The sequence below is a fragment of the Megascapheus bottae genome, unplaced genomic scaffold (genome assembly GCF_031878675.1).
Source record: "Megascapheus bottae isolate mThoBot1 unplaced genomic scaffold, mThoBot2.hap1 HAP1_SCAFFOLD_150, whole genome shotgun sequence".
Lineage (NCBI taxonomy): Eukaryota > Metazoa > Chordata > Mammalia > Rodentia > Geomyidae > Megascapheus > Megascapheus bottae.
This window is the reverse complement of record NW_028327281.1, coordinates 157,766-180,500: the sequence shown is the minus strand read 5'-3', so window position 1 is coordinate 180,500 and position 22,735 is coordinate 157,766. Positions and strand designations below refer to the sequence as shown.

General features: G+C 34.6%; 1 protein-coding gene across 1 annotated transcript; it reads right to left on the bottom strand.

Annotated features, from left to right (window-relative positions):
• Positions 1 to 5,643: 5,643 nt before the first annotated feature.
• Positions 5,644 to 22,412, bottom strand: Rgs13 (regulator of G protein signaling 13). The gene is made up of 4 exons (XM_090327376.1): positions 22,348 to 22,412; positions 19,298 to 19,359; positions 6,581 to 6,747; positions 5,644 to 5,850 (listed from the first exon to the last, which is right to left on the bottom strand). The coding sequence occupies exons 1-4, from the start codon at positions 22,410 to 22,412 to the stop codon at positions 5,644 to 5,646; spliced, it is 501 nt and encodes a 166-aa protein (XP_090183502.1).
• Between the last annotated feature and the right edge of the window lie 323 nt (positions 22,413 to 22,735).

Here is a 22,735-nt window from a genome sequence, read left to right as displayed (position 1 = left end):
CACAAATCTTTATCATTATCTTAAGAAAAGATAATATTTTAAATGAAGAGGCAATGAAACCTTATTTCACATCCCAAATATGAAAATATATAACTAAGTATAGAAAAGAACTCATGTATATATTCAAGTTCTAATATCAAAAGTCAATGTGCTTTTTTAAATTTCAAACTACTAAGGACAAAACAAATCATAAGGCAAAATATGTTAATATGAAAATTTATATTTTTATAATCATTTGGTAACTGCTAAACTGAAATTTTTTTCAAAATCCAAAGCATTAATTAATTTTAAAGCCTCTTGAGAAAATAGAACAATATTTATGATATTAAATAAAAATGTCCTGGAGCTGTTTTTAACCATGTCGATAGAATGAAAAACATGCATATATGGAGAATTATTGAATTGACAGCATTTATGATTAAGTACATATTGAATTTGAATTCGAATTCACTGTTCACAAGCAAGATATTTCAAAAACCTTCAAAAATTAGGGGTTCCCTATCTACTTCCTCATGAGGAATTTAATTCTGAAGAAACTGCTCTTCCAAATGAGTTCAGTGTAGTTATAGGAAAGAGAATGAGCTAAAACTTACACAGCATGTGTTACACTGGATCATATAGTTCTATTTTATTTTATGGCAAACTTTGATACCAAAGGATCAAGGATATAAGATAAAATTTAATGTCATTAATCCAATTCCTTGAACTTCAGTCCAAAGCTTCTGTTTTGTAACTCTATGTGGAGCTTTGTTTACCAAATATAAAGTGAAAGTGCTGACAATTTTGGATAGAAGAATATATTTTGGAGGGTGAATCAGAGTTTAAGCAGGATTCATGATTCCAGACTTTATTTTAGCATAGAAATATCCATTCAAAGGGAGACCTATGTGTAAAATCCTAAATATTCTGATTCCACTTAGCAGTTATACAATAATTGATGGATACAGTATAGTGTTTTTGGTGAGCCTAAGCTAAATCTTAAGGCCTTGCTTACTAGGCCTCCTTACTGTTTTTTGTTTGTTTGTTTGTTTGTTATTTTGCCATTTGTGGGCCTTGAACTCAAGGCCTGAGCACTGTCCTTGGACTTTCTCAAGGTTAGAGCTCTACCTTTGAGCCACAGCATCTCTTCCAGCCTTTTTCTACTTATGTGATGCAGAGGAATCAACCCAGGTCTTCATGAATGTTAGGGAAGCACTCTACCACTAGGCCAAACTCCCGGCCCTTAGGCCTTCCTTACTATTAAGTAGGTGCTCTTACCACTAGAACCATGCCTCCAGTTTGTTTTGCTTTAGTTATTTTTCAGACAAAATATCCCATTTTTGCCTAGTTTAATCTTGACTTCTTCCTTCTGACTACGTTCTAAAGAGCTGGGGCCACAGGTGTGTGTCACTGTGCTGAGCTAAGGATCTATTATAGTTTGAATAAAAGGAGCCAGATGTTCCAGTCATATTTATTATGGCTATATGTATAACATTTTGCTCATAATTATAGTAAGAGAAGAAGACCACTTGAAATATGGCGAAATACTTTCATTGCTTTTAGTATGTGTCATAAACTTCATGTATCTGACTCTTTAGTCCTATATTATTATAATACTATTTTTGCATACAAAACATAGGCACACATACATAGACATACACACATATATCAGTGATAATCATTGATTCTAGTTACTTGGCTCAATTTTCAAAATATGCACATTGAATATTATGAATGTCTTTACCTACCCTTCCTTTCTCTGTCTGTCTTCCCCATCTCTCCTTAATCCACATACTCCACCGACAAAACAAGTTTCAGCTACATGTGTTCAATTCATTAATCTGTCACTTAATCATTGAAAGGAGTGACCACATTGAAATCTCTTTCTTCATAAGAATTCATATTAAAATTCATTGTCATATTTTATGGCCTAGTGATAAATGCATTAAAATTTTGGCTGCATAAAATTAGTAATGCCTCCACTCAAATTTGAGGCATAATAAACATTTTTTTGTAAAAGTAAATGTCCTGAAGAGGATTTTATTAAAATTACTTAATGGGATAATATTGCTGAATATTTTAGTTGTTTTATTTTTTATTAATAAGATGGAAAAAATTCTATTGATATCAACATTTATCCTATGGTAGTGGCTGAAAAAAGAAAGAGAAACATCCTGGGTTCATTGAATATTCATCCATTCAAATTAACTTATTGACATTTGTGATGAGGTCTACAGAGTTTTAGAACTGGGAGTTTAAGATTGGAAATGTAAGGATTTAAAATCAAGAAAAATAATCTTTGCTAAGGAAATAATAAGAACGATCAATATTCCTTTGACAGGCTATTGAAAGTTGTTGTAAGGCTTACCCTTTTTTCACCAGACAACCAGGCACATGAAATTTACAATGTTTCTCCCTTTAGCTGTGTTGTATTTCCATACAACCCTCATCTTTTCATAAATATTTAATAAAATGATTATTTCATTTGCCAAGACTTCTTGTGCATTGGGTAGATAATTTTATTAACTGTTCAAATTCAAGCCATAATACTTAGATTTTATGTATATGCTGGTATTCTAAAATTTGTTTGGGTGCAAATTAGACATTGGTTTAAAAATTGTTTAGATCCCCTATGCAATCAAGGAGTAGCTTTTATATTATAGTATAAAAGATATATGAAACTAGATTTAGTTTTTACTGGTGACTAAAATGAATGAGTCATTTACTGATTCATTCATCTTTTGGAGTACATGGTTCATGTACTCAATGTGGATATATTGTGGAATAATATATGACTATTTTTGAAGAATTGTATATTCTCTTGTTGTTATTTGAGCTTCTTTATTATGAAATATACTATCACATGCTTCCAAGATCTGATAAATAATCCCCTTTCTCCAATCAATATAAATCTTGCAGTTTATATGGCTTTATACATATTGCCACCAAAACTTAAGCACATGTACATTGTCAAATTTCTTACATTTTATTATTCTAAATATTTTTATTAGATTGACAGAAATTGTAATCTGTATTTTAAACAGTTTTATGAATAAATCATTGACATTCATCTATGTGAAAGGCAGGGATAGGATGATGGAGATTTAAGGCCAACCTAGAAGAAATAAGTTGATGAAAATCTACATAATTATATACATATATAAAATATATATAGTCATAGATACATATATAACCAGTGATATAAAATGCACATATTCAGCCAGGTAGCGGTGACTCATAGCTTTATTGCTAGTGATTCAGGAGAGTGAGTTCTAAGGATTGCAGTTCACAGCTTGGGCACAAAAGTCCATGAAATTCTTATCTCCAATAAGAAAGAAAGAAAGAGAGAGAGAGAGAGAGAGAGAGAGAGAGAGAGAGAGAGAGAGAGAGAGAGAGAGAGAGGGAGAGAGGGAGAGAGGGAGAGAGGGAGAGAGGGAGAGAGGGAGAGAGGGAGAGAGGGAGAGAGGGAGAGAGGGAGAGAGGGAGAGAGGGAGAGAGGAAGGGAGGAAGGGAGAAATAGAGAGGGAGGAGGGAAAGAGAAACAGAGACAGAGACAGAGACAGGGACACAGAGACAGACCGACAGAAAAAGAAGCCAGGATTTGAAGGGTGGCTGAAGAGGTAGAGAGCTAGCATTGAGCACAAAATCTCTTAATCAGCAGCCAGGCCATAAGATCAAGCTCCAGGACAAACACACACACACACACACACACACACACACACACACACACACACACACACACTGCATAAATTTATAATATGATTTGAAACTTTGATATAGGTACACATTGTGCAATGATTATCTTAATTAACAGCCAGCCCCTAAGATCAAGCTCCAGGACATGCGCACAAACATTCACACACACACACACACACACACACACACACACACACACACACACACACACTGCATATATTTATAATATGATTTGAAGCTTTGATATAGGTACACATGTGCAATGATTATCACAATTCAGTTGGTTTATTTAGCTAGTCCCTCTATGTGGCTGCTATTTGAATGAGAATGCATGGTAAAAATATTGACCCTCCTAGCAAATTTCAAATATACCATTTTATTAAGTGTTTCTGCCATGAAAAGTATTTCAAAGTAACTCTCCTTGGTTTTGAAGTACATCATTCTATTATATGATGAAAATAAAATGATAGATAATAGAATACCACATAAATTCCTTCAGTTGTCAAAGGACTGGTAGCTGCAAAATATTCAAGGTAATTGAAAGTTTGAAGCCAAGTAGAAACTAAGGTATATATTATCTATTTTAATCACCTAGTTTCCAGACTAGTTAGAAAGGTGAATTATATGAATTTTTCAAAAATCATTTTCAATCGTTTTCCCCTAACTCAATAAAATTGTAGAGTTAAACCTAAAAAATCCAGTAGTGTAGCACAAATTTCTTATGAATAAATTTAGCATGTACCATGCCAGTGTTTTTGTGTTGCTGTTTTTTCTTATTCATTTTTTAACTTAGTTTCAGAGCTGGAGGCAAGAAAAATCTGCCACCCAGCTCTTCTCTGTGCCTAAGTTACGGTTGGCTAGACAGGTATTCACACTGATGAGGTGAAAAGCAGACCACATTTTTGTCAAAATACCAGGAAGCTAGTGAACCACAAAATATCCTGATTGACAAAATTGATTCCTCTAGTAAAATTAAATGTAATGGTCTGAGGAATAGAGAATGCAGCAATGTGAGAAATAATGAATCACTAGGAAAGTTGGTGGGTGAAAACATGAATATTTAAAAAATGGACCTTTGGAGGGATCACTGTTTAATGTTTACCTTCAGTTAAAATGGCATCAAGTGAATGTGTTATGCTAACTTTGGGTGAAAATTAAGGAAAATAAAAATATTATATTTTTGTATTGCTGTAATATACCAACTTAGGCTTTTATAAGTCTGTATCAGAATAAATCTTTATTGTACCTTTGAAAATACATATATTTATAGTTTTAATTGAGGCATTGATTACCAAGACTACAATAACTCATATGATGAGGAAATAAAAACCCAAGAAAGTGACACAAAATTTTTGACTTTCATAAGTGAAAGTACAAAAATACATTTGAAAATACACAAATTTTGTAGGTTCATAGAATCATTGCACATTTTCACATGTACAGTATATGAGATATAAATGATTAGACACAAACATACTAAAACTAATATATCTCTAAAGGGAATAATCTCTCAGTATTCCTTATGATAAAGTTCATTGGTTGTACAATGGGTAACAAATTTATGTGTTAATTAAAATACTAGTGTCTTTCTGTTTGTAATACATTGACACTAGGGTTATATTTCACAAGTTACAATTTTAAAGAATTAACTTGTGGATTTGATGCCAACATTTTATGAATAAGAGAGTATCCATTAATGTACTACAATAGTAAAAATGTTATAATATTTGCATCATGAAGAAAAGTCTTCTCTTTTCTTATTTTTTAATTGAGCTATGTGCTATGCTAGAAAGCGTGTTTTTATGTCCTAAGAACAAGAGAGTACATTCCATTTAGAAAAGGTTTCCCTTTAGAAACTAGAAGTAAAGTTATAGCTTGCTTTCTCTCATGCCTCTACTTCATTTCCCATTTTGGTTTTTTGTTCTCTTAACCTAAAAGGGTGAAAGCAGTTCTGGTAATATATCACCTTCAATTTAAACTTCTGGATGGTATTGCAGAATTGTTGGATTGAATAGTTTTTATAAGTTTCTCATACATTTCTGACTTTAGAAATCTTGGATATGAATCCATTTCCATATGCCTATACACTATTTTTTGAGCCTCTTCAAAACATGATTCAGTAGGTTCTTGAATGTTCCTGGAGATAGATTCTCTTGTTGAACTGTCGATGTTAATCTGAAAAGTAAAATTATATGTGAAACCATGTGTAAGAAAGCATAATCAAAGAAGATATACCTAAGGAAAAGATTTGAGCTATGCCTTTCTTTTTCGGTTGAATAGGGTGGCTTTGTTCAAGGGTACACAGATATATACACAAGATTAAAGGAGGTAAACAAATTTCTCCTTTAAAAGTAAGTATACATCTTCCATAGAATATCAGGAGATTTAAGAGACTATAGAGAAACAAAGGAAATCTTAAAGGCAATTACTTTGGCAGATATAAAGGATGTTTAAGATTTGTTTGACATTCTGTAAGTGAGAAAGTTTGTGAAATTGAAGTTTCTTTCTTTTTTTTTTTTGAAAATGGAGCTGGTACTCTTTCAAACATTTTCCTCCTTAATAGTCACAAATGACACTTTAACAGAATATGTTCTCAAATGGGAAGATGGTGGTGAGGAGAAGTGGAAAATTAGAGGGGAGAGTGGTTATTTCAGTTAGCTAAACACTTCCAGACAAGATAATGGGGGTAATATGTTAACAATGCAGGACTGTTCTGCATGATAGAAATATTAAAATGGTTAACTTATTGAATTCCTAGATCTTTTCTTGGTGGAACTAACAGCAATACTGAATTTGTGACCCTTGAGAAGATTCTCAGATGTGTCAAAAGTCTGGTAGGTATGGATGCACTGACAGTCATCAGTACCCACCCAAGGATGTAACCATCTACACTGCCCATTCTTACCTCTCTGGGGGACTCTGGCTGGATATAGATTTTATAAAGCTTCTTGGCCTTAGAAATTCTGCCTGATCGAGATGCAATTTTCTTATACGTTTCACATGCCATCCAGAATTTCATATTCTCTTCACTGTGCTCCATTTTCAAGTATGTGGCATAGGCTACTGGACCATCTAAAATAGTGAAGAAAATAGTTTATTTGCATGGATCCACATTATTGTAAACTCTGGGCAACATTCACTGGTTAAATCAGAATTCTGAATAAAAGATTCCAAGTTATGTTGTATTTTTTTTAGTTATGTTGTATTTTATATTGATAGCAACCACACAGTGATGTTGATAGATCTGAAACACATTTAACAATGTTACTCACTATTGAAATGATCCCTCTGAGTCACTCAGAGGGTGGTGGAGTGGGTAATGGTCACCAGGGTAGATGACAGACTGGCTAGGATTGCAAGGATATAGGGAAATGATTTAAGCTAGGTTAGTGGACCCAATTCTGTCTGGTTGTGAATTTATATGACACATCTTATTCCACACACCAAATCCATGAGTGATATCACAGGTTCAAATCTATATAGGCAAGTCAAGTTTGGAAGGAAAGTATCCAAGCAGTCAAACAGCAATTCTCTGATCAGTTTGTGTAGCCTGATTTATTCTCACTATGAAATAGCAGAAGTGCAAAAAAAGGTGAAAACTGGAACTTTATATTCTTAAAAATGAGAAATTATGAATGAACAGGCAAAGAATGGAATTCAGAGCAGATGTTGGTACTGTTTCTGAATCCTGCATAGGGATATGGCTTATACAGCATTACCATTGATTTACAGGAATGCTAAAGAGGTATCCTTAACTCTTATTTTAAGCTGAATTTCTCAGGTGAGAAGATAAGGACACAGATGGGAAAGGGTTTGGGGGATTTCCTGATTCAGACACTATTTCCTATCAGCTCATCCTTAAAGATTATATGAGATCTCACAAATCAAAAACATTACTCAGAAACTTCATGATGTTCTAATACTTCTAAGGCAGACGATGAATATTTTGGAATAAACACAAAATTTTGTTTACTAATTGCAAAGCCTCTTTGTATATTTGAGTGATTGAGTTACTCAAGGATAAAACAGCTAGCTGGTTTTCAATTGAGTCTAAGAGAAATACTGTGTAGCCGACTTTACCTTTCCATTCAACTCTGAGACTCATTAGAGAAACTTTGCATAGGTTTATTTTTTTTAAGTATAAAAAGCCTTATATAATTAAATGTATATAATTTGAGCTTGCATATAAAAACATATAAGTGAGTGTCTAGTACCACAAGAAATGCTTTGAACATATCCATCAACACTACAGGGTAAGCTTTAGATTATCAAAATATTGCTGAATATAATTAACTTATAGGAATTAAGTTAATCAGATTGAATGGAAATGATGAGAAAAGTCCTATTTTCCTGGCTCACCACATCAAAGACTGGAATGAGTTCTGTAGCTCTAGAAAACTGACTTCTTGACTCCTTGGTTTCTGCTAACTGGCAGCAGCAGTAGAGGAAAGAAAGCAATGATAAAGAATTTTATGTTTAAGAGAAATAACTCAAACAGAGGTAGATAGCTTCTGAATTACTAAATTCTGGCAAAGCTGATAATCTGCAAGAAGTCTGACATCCAGGAAAACACAGACTGAGCCATGGCTTCCTACTATCAGGTGAGTAAGTTGTAGCAGCCTGATCATTGATGTCTTGACAGACATCTCATGTGGGATGAGAAGATGGATAAGGATGGGCTAGAATATGTGTAAATTGGCACAGGAAATTATGTACATTAGATATCCCACTGGTGACATATACTTTATTTATATTTCTGATTTTCACAACAAAAGATAAGAAAATATACCTTGTCACTGTAGGCACAGGAAGCTGAAGGCAGAAAATAGCTGAGGGGGTTGGCAAAGCCAGATATAAAACAAAAAGAAATTTTTGGTTTAACAGATCAAGTTGAAAGGCAATTTATTCTATTATATGTTAAAAGTAAATAGTTCTGCTAAAATGAAAAAACTGAAATAATTGATATTTAGAGGAATTTTGACTGTATATTTTATTAGAAAATAAAATAAAAGTGTTGATGTTAAAAAATGAGCTATGAGTCTGAAAATAATAGATGTCTGGTAAAATCCACAGATCAGGGAATGAGAGACAATCAAGAAAGCTACTTAGACTAGTAAGTGCAGTAGTGGGAGATTTAGGAAGACAATCAGGAAACCAGTGTCAAGATTCTAAATTGAAGCATTCTAAATTTGTATATGTTTCATGTTTAACCTGATTATATGTGATATTATCTATAGATGCCAATTTCAGAAAATGATGGGCATCTATTCTTGCTTTCTTTAACTTCTGTCCTGATAGAGGGAGAAGTGCACCTATATCATTCAGACTGAACTTATTGTTTATGATTCTTTTCTTTATTATTATTTTCTTCTCTGGTCCCGGGGATTGGACTCTAGTTCTGGGCTCTGTTCCTGAGATTCTTTTCCTCAACAGTAGTACTCTACCACTTGAGCCACAGTGCTACTTCTAGCTGATTCTGTGTTCTGTGATTAACTAGAGGTAAAGGTTTCATGGACTTTCCTTACCAAGCTGACTATGATTCATATATCTCAGGCTCCTGAATAGCTAGGATTGCAGGCTTGAGTCATCAATGCCTGGCTTGTTTATGAATCTTGACATGCTCAAGTCCTTGCCTAGTGAAGCGATCTATGCATTGTCACACACACACACACATTTTCCAAGTGTTCTCTAAAAACTATATATAATATAGTGTAATAAAAATAATCAATGTTTTAACTTGTAGTTGTTAATGATTCTCAATCTTCTACCAGGAATTAGATTATAATGTCCCACATATAACTATCATGGCTATCAAAATTTATGCTAGCCAATATTTATTTACAGGTAGCTCTGCTCTTCTAATGTCAGAGGAAGAATATATATTTTAAAAATGCTTCCTCTTTAATCTACAGGGTAGACTAAAAAAGAAATGGAGCACAGTTCAAGCCAACCACAACTATTCTGTATCATGGAGCATAAACAAATCTTTCTAATTTAAAATTCTAGGATTTCAATGCTATTTGTTATAGCATTATAACTTCACAAAATCAAATATACACTACTTAAACCTGTGTGGTTTCAGATCTGTCTAGTGTATAGAATAAGGAAACTTTCATGATTAGGATATTTAGCAATTTCTGTATACATTAGACTGATGTTTGAGTGTTCTGAAAGTTACTTAAGCAGGTCAATGGAACTGCACAAAGTTTAGGAATCTTAGTAAATAATCAAAATAAAAATGGAATCACTCAACTTTTGATTTCTATTGACTCATTCACATTCAACAAGAGATTAAACAAGGTAAAAAAGTATTTCACAAACCAGGCAGTCGAAGCAAAGGTGTCCCATTCTACAATTTTAAATGATACTCATTTCCAAGGATGACGCTCAAGAGATCACAAATTCTGCTTCAGAAGAAGGAAGGAAATATGAGCAACAGAATTGCTCATTCAAGATGAAAGGCAAAGCTTTGTATGTTGCATTTTCCTTTTCCATGAAGTATGAGACTGATACCTTTAGTAATCTCTAGCTTGCTCTTTGCAAGCTAGCTCCTGAGGTTAGTATTTCTATGACACACAAACAGACACATCCCACAATCTCTGGTAGAGAAGAAAAATGAGACATTTCTTTTGTCTGAATCAGAAAATGGCACATTAATTCCACCATTCAAACCTGCATTGTATGTAAAGGTGAGCTATGGCCCTTAGTGTACTTTAGAAATGTGTCTTGTACAACCTCAAATCTTTTTTAATTTTTAGTTGGTGCTACAAAGAAAATAAATTATATTATTCATCTAGAATTTATAAGAAAAGCCAGGGTCTTTTAGCTGTGGTTGCAAGGCTCAATGACATATGGCACTTTATTTCTCCTCTCCTTCCCTTATTAATATAGAACCATTCTCTAAATGTGGCTTACCCACACATTCTGGAACCACTTCTTATCCCAGGGGTGTATCATATTTATGTTTTATATATCTCAATTCCTAGAAAATTGTCTGGGAATCCCCCATGTTAGAGAAGCACTTCCTACCATTGGTTATATAGCACATAGTGCATATCAATTTTAACTCTCTCTTGTGCTCTCTCTCTTTCTCTCTATATATACGTACACATATATAATATTTATTTCTTTCCTGCTCATATCTACCCCCTCAACTGAAAATGTGGAAAATTAGTATTTCATTCTATTTATGTTTATGTATCTCTTTACTACTTGCTGCCTGATGTTTCAAGGTACTGAATAAACAAATTATTTTTATCTACTCTTTGGTATGCTGCATGCTTTTGCCCTTTAAAAGGATTCTCAATAGGTTTTAAATAGAAATATTCTGTAATCAGCCCTTGCCCAAAAAGGAGCAGAAGATTGCACTCAGCATGCTATTACTTTTGCATTGTCCCAGAGTAAGGTTCTGACTTCAGAGCATACCTATAAAAGGGCAGCTTTTCTCCTTCCTGCAATGGGAAGAAAAATAAGGGAAATTAAAGAAGACAAAATGTGTTGCTTGGAAAGGGCTGAGACAAGGTGATGTCTATATAAGGGATGATGCAGATAACCATGGCAACAACAGTGGTTAGCAGGAATTAGAATTACCAATTATGTAGGAAGCTGCCAGTACAGAATGAGCAACAAAGAAAGCTGAAAAAATGGTTGGCATCTGAGACCAGGATTCACACAGAGGATTAATACTCCATATCTTCTATTGTCTGCACTATGACATACTCCAGTTAAAAGATCCCAGAGGTGTGGCAGTTACACACTATTCACCTAAGCACTTCTAATATCCTGTACAGTTGATGATGATTATTCAGATGCGGAGGGAAGCAAGCGCTGCACTGAAGGATGACTTTGACTATGATTAAATGATTGATGAAAACTCTGTGGTTGGAATGCTTACCAGGCCAGATGACCTGTGCTCTGTGTCTGGGCTGGAGTAAACAATATATATTTAGTAAACAATATAGTGTTCAGCACATTATGACTTTAAGTCAACACTGGAGATTTTGAATGTTCTGTCAACAGTGCCCAAGAATCAACTGGTCCTTCCATGAAAGCATGGCTCTGCTATAAATCACCAGAAACAACTTTATACCTTTCTTCTTTTTGTGATGACTACATAGCCTCTGTTAAGCAATCTACAGTCTGATCTTGCTTTAAACTTCACTGAGAACATAGGCATAATTAGATGGTGATATCCTGTCTTTCTCAAATCAGCCAAACTTCCTCCAACTGTACTTAAACTTTTCAGCTTCCCTTCTGAGAAAGAATTGCCCCTGTTCCTTTGTTAAAATTTATTTTGAGGAGGATTGCTCTTATTAATATCATTACCCTTTTATATGTCATTAATGTCTGTCTATCTGTCTTTCTGTCTGTCTATCTATCTGAGAAGTTAGCCAGATCCATTAATACTTCTATTTCTAGTATTTTGAGGAAATTCCCTACTGGTTTCCATAATGGCTGTATTAATTTATGTTCTCACAAACATAATGTGAGTTCCTCTTTATTTTCAGGATCACAGTTCTTATTATTTTTTCTCATTTTAATAATAATCATTTTTATTGAGGTGATATGATGGCTTATTGTGGTGTTGACATGTTCCTGATAAGTAATAATTCTATCTCTATTGCTGAGAAGAATCTCTCTAGCAAATTTAGTATATTCATCTAGGATTTAGTATATTCACCTAGGATTCTCCTAGCAGAGGAGCACAATACCTCAAAAGCTTCATATATATATATATATATATATATATATGATGAGACTAAGCTAAGCAAACTTTAGGTTATGGAAACAAGATATTTATATTTCTGATGTTCTTAATGTACTATGAGAAGTTATTCCTTTCCCGACTTGTCATTAATCACCTGGTATATCCTATAGACACTTGTTTGTTTATTTGAAATAGGGAAGGGAAGGGGGGTAGCAGATGTTTCGGAGGGGGTGGAGGGAGGGAAAGGTTGACAAAAACATGAGAAGAGGTATCAGGGTTTGAAAAGTAATGTACCCATTTCCTGACGCATATAAGTGTAATATCTTGATATATTATCCCGACAATAAAATGCAATAAAAATTAAGTGTATTGTTATCATTATTAGTAGTAGTCATTAATTGCTGATGGGTTAAGTGTGTTATATATTCTTCCCTTATGGATGAATAGTTCCAAGATATTTTTCAGCCATTATTTAAGTTGTCCTTTGACTTTGCTATCAAGAAGTGTTACTTTGTCATTGGTACTCAGGCCTTTGTTGTTATATTATCTAAGACTTTCCAGCCAAGTACCAATGGCTCATGTCTGTAATCCTAGCTATACATAAGACTGCTATCTGTGGATTGTAGTTCAAACCTAGCCTGGGCAGACAAGTCCACGAGACTATTATCTCCTGTAAACTAATCTGAAAAGGCTGGATGTAGTGCTATGGGTCAAGTGCTAAAGAGCTAGCCTTCAGTGAAAGAATCTCAGGGACAGTGCCTAGGCCCTGAGTTCAATCTCCAATCTGCAGGACCAGTGCATACACACATACTTTCTCTCTCTCTCTCTCTCTTTCTCTCTCTCTCTCTCTCTCTCTCTCTCTCTCTCTCTCTCTCTCTCTCTCTCTCTCTCTCTGTCTGTCTCTCTCTCTTTCTGTCTGTCTCTTTCTCTCTCTCTCCTTTGTCTCTCTCTCTGTCTGTGTGTGTGTATATGTATACATACATATAGGATGTATGTATAGGATATATATACACACATATATACATATGTATATATGTGTGTATATATACAGATATATGTATATATATATATAATTTTCACCTGCATCACTGATTTATGACTTGAAGAGTTTGCTCTCTCTTTTCTTCTAGCTGTTTCACAGTTTCTGGCTTATAGTTCACTTAAATATATGAAACAATTTTGCATGCCTTAGATATTTTACCATAGTTTATTTTTATGTGCTGTTAGATTTAATTTGCTAGTAATTTGTTCATTGTTTATATATGCACATATATCTCTATCAAGATAGACCTAAATGTAATATATATGCAAAATGTTATATATAAGTTCTTTCTATATAAATGTTATATATGAAAATATGTAAATTTATCTCTACAAATTTTCTATATAAGTTCTGTATATAAACTCTATATAAATTACACAGTAATGCTGTATATAAATCATATACATATGTGTATCAGAGAAATAGATGATAGATAGATAGATAGACAAACAGACAAGACAGATAGATTTATTTTGTAGTACCTTTCTGTTGTAGCCTTGCTTGTCTTAGTAATGAGCACGGAAAGGTTTCTTTATTTAAAGTGGTTTGAGAAGAATGTTATTAAGCCTTCTTTAAAAGCTTGGTAGTATTCAGAAGTAAAGCTGTCTCTTTCTAGGTCCTCCTTTGTTGTAAGACTTTGCTTTATCAGTTTTGTTTTTATTTAAATGTTCTTTGTCTTATGACTCAATTTTGGTAGGTTACATGTCTCTAATAACTTAACCTTTTCTTCTAGGTCTTCTAATTTGTTGATATCTAGGTTATCTAAATGATCCCCATTGAGAAATTTAAATATCTTCATCTTTTTCAACATGGATTTCATTTATTTCTTCTCTCATTCTTTGTCCCACCCCCATCCCCCCAGTTGCTGCCCTATGATTGCGCTGAGATCTGCGATGTTGGATTCATTATAAGACTATGGAGTATCTGCAGGCTCTGCAAGGCTTCTGCCATATTTTCATTTAGCATTGAGACTTTGCTGCAAACAGGCCAATGAAATAGCTATTCTTTGCTTTGAGTCTCTCTCCTGTTGGAAGCTCACAGGCTTCCTATTCAGATGCAAAACTCAGCAGTTGGCTATTTCTCACCATTCAGATCCTTGCTCCAATTTTCACCTCCTGTTCATGGTCCTTCAGTTTCTCTATTGCATTCTACTCTTGTACCTGACTTTCAAAGTCATGTCAGTTAAACTTCAAAGCTCTTACTACTTCCTGGAACTAATTGTTCATGGATCTCTTCCCTCTAGATAGAACACATTAGCAGAGTCCAGTGACCTTATACGTGTTTTTTGTCTAAATGTCCACAGTCCTTGCATCATCTGCCAGATATTTTCAAGGCTTCAGTGAATCACCCCTGAGATAACTTGGGAATGAACTTCTTTCATTGCAGTATTTATTTTTTAAAATATATACTGGTCTTGCTTTTGAAAATATATTCAATGTTTTTCTTAAACTTACTTTAATAACCATTTTTTTTTATTTCAGACTTTTGTTCTTTTCTAGAGGACTTCTTTTCTTTTTGTGTGTGGGGGCAGTATTGCGGATTGAACTCAGGACCTGAGTACTGTCTTCAGGTTTGCTCAAGGCTAGTACTCTATCATTTCAGACACAGCAAAACTTCCAGCTTTTTGTGCGTATGTAGTACCAAGGAATCAAACACAGGTCTTCATGTATGCAAGGCAAACAACTCTAGCACTCCCTGCCCCAGAACTTTCATTTTTGAAAAAATAAATTCCCTTTGTGCTTTATGTGTTCCATGGTAGTGTTGGTGGTGGTGGTGGTGGTGTGTGTGTGTGCGTGTGTGTGTGTTTGCATTGTTTCGTTTGTTTCAAGAATATTGTCTGAGACCTACAGATATAAGAATAGCTTACTATGTTTGCTGAATAAATATTGAACTAAGGCAAATATTATCTAAGCAATTTCTTTGATGGTTTGAGGAATTTGTCAACTGTGTCATTGGGTTATATCTTAACTGAGTATGAAATAAAATAAATTTCTAGCATATCTCTATTTTTCCATAATTTTCTCCTCAATTTGATGATTTTCTAGTTCTTTCTCACAAAATTATTGAATTTATCTCCATCTATTGAGACTGCCTACTTTGACTCCTTCCCATTTGGAACTGAGACTGAGTCTAATATATTTCCTTGGCACATGGATTATTTGAGTTGTATATTCATAGAGACAATGTTTTGATCTCTGTAAATATGGCCATCTGCAGATACATATCTTAGACTGCCTTTTACCATTGTCCTTGATTAATATTAAAATATTTATACACAAATGTATATATTCTTCATGTTATCTTCTTTCTTGGCTAGTCTTTAGAGATTTCTTTTTTTGTTGTTATTTTTTTCCTTTTTTTTTTAGTCCTGGGGCTTGAACTCAGGGCCTGGGTGCTATCCTTGACCTTCTTTATGCTCAAGGATAACACTTTACCACTTGAGCCACAGCACCACTTCCAGGTTTTTCTGTGTATGTGGTACTGAGAAACTGTGTTGGGAGCCAGAGTGGAATCAAACTGTACCTTGACTTGCATCAGATGATGGCTATATTGTCTTATTGCTTTCTGGCCCTATTCTATGTAAATGACCTGAGAATTACCATATGAATGTAACACCTGGAGGTTCCCTGGGAGAGGAGGAGGGAAGAAGGGGGAGTGGAAAATAAACGCGGCAGTCTCAGCAGTCTTTGCCTGGACTGCGGACATCCCGGACCCGGTGTGTCTGTCTCTCTTCTTTTTCTTCCTAGTCCTTGTCCCCTATTTCAGGAACCCCAATCTGCGAACCCTGGTTTGCTGCCGGTTGGCCCCGGCAAAACTGAACCCAGAGCTTCATACGTGCTAGGTAAGCAATCTACCACTAAGCCACATTCCCAGCCCTAGAATGATTTATTATCACCTTTTTAGTGCATTCACTATTTTGAAATTTTTATAATAGAAGTTTCATAATGCATAATCTTTATAACAGAAGTTTCATAATGCAGAATTCTACCATCTTTTTCTGGCATTTACAGAGCAAGTATGATATTTTTCTGTATCTATCTCTTTTTTTTGTTTTTTGTTTTTTTTTTGCCAGTCCTGGACTTTGGCTCAGGGCCTGATCACTGTCCTTGGACTTTCTCAAGGCTAGAGCTCTACCACTTGAGCCTCAGCACCACTTCCGGCTTTTTTTTTGTATGTATGTGGTACTAAGGATTCGAACCTGGGTCTTTGTGCATGCTAGGCAAGCACTTTAACCACTAGGCCAAACTCCCAGCCCTGTATCTATCTCTTATTGTCACAATTCCTGATGTCTATAATTCTACCTAAGTAAGCTTCTATTTGAGATCCACACTACATAATTAACTCTCTTCCCTTTGTTTATAACATCTCCAATACTAGCATGGAACTTCATAGAAAATGACTAAGCATATTGATCTTTTCTTGCTAATATTAATCTTTCATCTGTTCACTCACCATTTATTGTATGCCCAATAGGTATAGAGAACAATTTAATCTGTCAGAGGGATGATGGCGAAAAAAAGATAAACTACTTAAAAAATTACAATCTACTGAACAAGCTGCTGTGGAAAATTCCCATTACACAAACTAGCCAAAGTTAAAAACAGAATAAGTAACAACATTAATAAAACAGGACAGAGGAAGAAAAACATTGTTCCAAGTGGTTTCATGGAATAGGTAGAACTTTAAACTTTGCTTTCAAGAAAGTAAAAATGTGTAGAGGAATATCCAAATACTTTGAGGTCAAAGTCTGTAATAGGAGAGCTGCAGAGGAACAAATAAAAATAGTGTCTCACACCTGTAATCCTAGCTACTGAAGGAAGTTGAAATCTGAGGACTGAGTTTTAAAAGGATCCTAAGCAGGGAACTCAATTAGATTTTAACCACCAAACAAGCTGAAAGGAGAGATGTGGCTCAAGTGACAAAACATGGGCCTGAAAAACAAAACTCAGTGACAGCACCAAATCCCTGAGATCAAGCCTCAATATTGCTACACTCACTTACACACACACTCACATGCATATGAATTCCATAGTAGTTACACTAGTGGAAAGTACATTATGGACTTTTTGATAAGGAAAAGAAAACAAAGATACCTATTCAAAGTCAAGGGATTTATTTCTAATAAAAACAAGTACCAATCGTTATTGCCAAGCCTGTATCAGGATATTGAACTACATGTTTTATATCCAACTTCTACCTGAACAAACAGATACTGTGGTATATCCTGAATGAGGAGCAAATTTCCCAAAAGAAGATTATTCAGATATCATCATGAATGTGGATTCCTAAATGGTGGGATGAAAATCTCAACTATATATCAATATAGCTGACCAAAGATACACTTTTAAATTCATAAGCTTGCAATGTGAGTTGAAGGACTATGAGGATGTAAAAAGCATAATATCAAATTATATCAAAGAAAAGAATCTGCGGACACAAATGATCATTGGAGACTCTGTTACAAACATGAAGATGGGCACTCAAATGGTGTTTCAGGGCTGCAAGAAAATAATCTTCAGAACTGGAAGCACAACAAAGAAAAAAAGACTGACTGACTGGGGACTCTGTGTCTAGTCAAGGTTCTACATGCCCTACAATTGTCCTATGGGGTTGACTGTGATACCCACAGAGAATTCTTGAGTCTCAGAAAAGAAAGTCGAATCCTAGGAATGCAAAACTATCCCAAAGTGACAATGGATACCCTAATTCAGAATAACCCTGCAGATCTACCAATCAAAACATCTAAGTAGTACAGCTACCAACCTTCCTAATCAATAGATTTAAAAGATATACCTTCAAAGACAGCCTCTTAGAGGAAACAAGATAAGTAGATGAGCCCCATGGCATAAGGTAATGGACAGGTGAGGGCAGCTAGCTCTCTCTCTTCCCCCCTCTCTATGTGTATGTATATATATATGTATACATATATACATGTATATATGTGTGTATATATATATATGTATACCTATATGTCTGCTGATTTTTTTGCTAGTCCTGGGGCTTGAATTCAGAATTTGGGCACTGTGCTTGGACATTTTTCTTGCTCAAGTCAAATGCTCTGCCACTTGAGCCACAGTGCCACTTCTGATTTTTTCTGTGTATGTGGTACTGGAGAATGGAACCCAGGGCTTCATGCAAGCTAGACAAGCACTCTACCACTAGGCTACATTCCCAGCCCTATATGCTGAATATATATAGTGATTTGAATAAGATCATTTATACAAGTACTCACTGATTGCTTTTCTGCATTTATATCCTGGTTTTATATTTTTCTCCATCTGCTGATATTCTTCCTCAGACATGATTGACAGTCCCTTTCAGTTCACAGAATTTTCCATGTTTCCCGATTAAGCCTCTCAGTATTTATTGTAAGAGTACATTTATGTGCTGTGAATTTAGATGCTTATACACAGTCAACACAAACCCATATACAGTTCCGGTTCCATAAAGCACTGAAAAATTTTGAGGAGATATCTTTTAAACTTACTCTTACTTTTGAAAGCACTAAGGGACAAACATTTTTAACTGTGTTTAAAATACTGACTTTAGCAGGCTGTGGAAAAGCAGAGAATTTCAGAGTGTGTTACTATTTCAGCAAGATTCCTAAGGGATGGATATATATATATATATATATATATATATATATATATGAAGAATAAATACTCACAGTGACAAATCTTGTTTTAATTAACACCAGAGAAAATAACCGTGGTTGACACGATGTACTATTTTCAGATTTTTCTTTTTTTAACTTTGTCAGTTGCCATTTAGAAAGCAGAGAGAAGAAAGAAACTCTCTTCTCCCAACCCAGTTTCCACTTCTAAAAATAAAGTGAGCTAATCATTCACATATAACATATTCATAATACTCACATTTCGTTGCCATCAAATTTTCAAAAGATTGGGCCCATTCTAATACTTCTTCCAAAGTGAGGCTTTGAAAAAAAAAAACAAAAAGTACTGATTGAGATGAATAGTCTCATTGTTTGACTGAACTAAATAGATCTATGTTCCTTAGAAAATATCTACTAAATATGATCATAGTAAACTCTCTTTATTTGATTATTTATTACACATGATTTCCATCAAGTGAAATTACCATTGATACACTAATAAAAATAAAATACATTTCAAACATAAAAAATGGTGAAATTGCATGTTTTGTTTGCAGGATCTGCTAAACATTTTCCCTACTCTTAAATGTATCATCTAAATAAGCAAATGGTGCCCTCAAAGCAAGTTACATTTGCTCCAAATTATATATAAAGTTGTTTTCTGTTTGTGAATCATCTGAAAGATGCTGAACTTTACTGTTTCATTGGTGAGCTTCATGAGATGAACTAACAGGTTAATTATTCTCTTATACAAAAAAAAATTATTTTCTCTCTTTTAAAATAGTTCCTGTTTTCCTTCCCATCCCACTTACGGTACATTCTTAATTTTCATACTCAAATATGACTGCAAATCCAGGAAAGATTTATCCACCACAGAAACTTTTAGAGTGAGGACAAAAGTTTGTCTATAGATACAGGTATGAGCATCCGGTGCTTATCACAATGTAAGCAGATAGGCTAACGGGTTAAAAAAAATAATAATCCAGACAATGGAAAGATAATCTTTAAATGTTAAACTCAGATCGATCCCAATAGTTTAGTTGGTATTGTGTGTTTAGTACAGAGACTTAACAGTGAGTAGTGTTAAAACAGTTTTCAAAAAAATTTTTTCCATAAAAGTATCTGACTCTTTGTTCTTTTGATCTTTCTTCTTGTTAGAACTTCAGAAAGATTAATCTGGAATAATCTTTCAACCCAATGAAAGGGAAAGAGTTAGGAATAATTAGTGCATGTCTATCTGTTCCACTCAATCCCGCTCTATGGGAAACCATAAAACTGACAAAGTGCTGGGAATTTCAAAATTAGGTGTTGGAAATTTTTGGTAAGAAAATTTCTTGAACTTTTAGCTTCATGACATTTGTGGAGACAGAGCACAGTGAATTATGTTTATAGGTATAGTTGTAAAATAAAATTTGGTTTTATTTGAACCTAATTTTAGCCTTTCATTTATTTTTGGTTTCACAAGTTTCCTGGATGCTTATGACTTTGCAGGTGCTCTACTAAGTATTTTCTTCAGTAACTTTGCTGCTTTCCCTTCTGACTTTCTTCATACAACTTCTCCTACATCATGCCCCCTTCATACTGACTAATCAACGGTGATTAGCATTTTAAGGACATCTTCACATTGTGCACAGTGAAATGAATAGTGTTAAAGTTTAAAAGTCTCAGTTTTGAATCCCAGTGCTATACTTATCAGATTCTAATCATATTGTACTCCATTATTTACAAAATTGTGACAAATGCCTCTATGTTATAGAGTTTTCAATTACATTCAATTTGGCTGCAAGTGAAGAGAACTGATAAATGAATCGTCCATACAAATGACCCTACCCTTTCCTCATGGTGTATCTGTGAAGTAAGTGGAAGAATTGCAAACTGGGATGGTGACACTCCATGAAGAAAAGTATGTCAATTTCAGTTCTCCTGCTATGTCTTTCTGTGATGTGTCCTGGGAGTGAGGAACAGGCACAGCTCTTGCCCTATCTCATATAGCTAATACTCCAACCACTCTCTCCACATCTCAGTACCGTGTGGGCCTATCTGGACATTCAACACAGGACTCACAGTCCAGGAGCTTTGAACACTCAAGATAATAAAGCTAGAACTATGATTATTTACACTTATACTACCTTAAGGCCTCCAGGTGAAATGGATAGGGATATTCAACCTGGGAATTTTTTGAGATAACACATGTGAATAATGTGTTGTCCCTCACAGCATTTTCCTTTCCATTTGAATGGAATCACTGTTCTTTTTCTTATCACTGTACTTTTTAAGTGTGGTAAAACTTAGCAAAGCACTCCTGAGGCTAAGAAAAGAGTTTGGGGTATGCCTGAGCAACATGGCCAAATTCTGTCATAAGCAGATAAGCTCTAAACCCCTTAAATGAGATCAGAACTTCAGTAGAGATCTTATTGCTCTTCCAGACTTAGAGCCTCCACTTAGAAAAACTGTAATTTCTTACATGGAGGGATTGAATTGGGAAAACATTTTGATTAAAAAAATAGTAATATTAGTTTTTTTATTTTTTTAAAAGAAAGTCTGTAGTAGACTTTAAAAAATGTATTTGACTTACTAGGCACATAGTGGCTTACAAGGTGGCTTAAGCCCAGCTACTGAAAAGGCTGAGATTTGCCACGTGTGGTGGCTCACACTTGTAATCCTAGCTATTGAGGAGGCTGAGATCTGAGGATCACCATTCAGTACCAGGCCAGAAACTAAAGACTGTGAGATCTTTACCTCCAATTAACCACTAAAAAACTGGAGTGGGACTGTGACTCCAGGGGTAGGGTGATAGCCTTGAGCTGAAGAGCTCAAGGGCAGCACCCAGGCCCAGAGTTAAAGCCCCATGACCCACAAAAAAAAAAAAGAAAAGAAAAGAAAAGGCTGGTATTTAAGGATTGATATTTGAAACTAGCATAGGCAGAAAAGTATATGAAATTCTTATCTCTAATTTAAAAAACCAGAAGTGGAGGTGTTGTGGCTCATGTAGTAAAGCACTAGCATTGGATATAGTCAGAGGCCTTGAGTTCAACCTCAGAATAGGCACACTTGCAAAGGAACACACACACACACACACACACACACACACACACACACACACAAGAATCTTAGGAATATGAGTGTATCTCTGTTGTAATTACTCATCTGCAAAGGCAAATTATATTTCCTGCTTAAAATCTATTGAGTGCAATTAATTACATATATGTATATATATACATATGTATGGTATATATATATGCATATATATATATATATGATGTGGCTAAAAGTGTTTCAAAATGGTGACAGAATTTCCATGCTACTTACTTTGTAGGAAGTCTGTTAGACTCATCTCTGCACATCTTGCAAATCCAGCAATGGCGCCTGCTCATTTTCCTAAAACAATAGAGTATATAGACATATATGTGTATATATAAATATAATTTAGTCGTGAAGATATTTACATGATAGTCAATTTAAAAATAATATACAAAATTAAATATTTTGAAAAAATAAGGATGAATTCTTGAAGTTAGTGGGATGTAATCACAGTGAAAAGAGTGGAAGGGATATGACCCTTCTCTCATCTACTATGGTCAATAAGAATTAGGTTGCTTAGATTTCTAAGGGACTTTACAAGTCAGTTATGCTATTTCTCACTAAATGGAGTTATAAAAATATAGAACTCTCATAATCATCTTTTTATAGTTCAGTG

Bases quoted from the DNA above. Each gene is read 5' to 3' on its own strand.
- Rgs13 (XM_090327376.1), bottom strand. From the start codon at position 22,412: ATGAGCAGGCGCCATTGCTGGATTTGCAAGATGTGCAGAGATGAGTCT. The intron at 19,360-22,347 runs GTAAGTAGCATG...TTTTTTTCAAAG, and splicing joins TCTAACAGACTTCCTACAAA to CCTCACTTTGGAAGAAGTAT. The intron at 5,851-6,580 runs GTAAGAATGGGC...TTTACTTTTCAG, and splicing joins AGCCAGAGTCCCCCAGAGAG to ATTAACATCGACAGTTCAAC.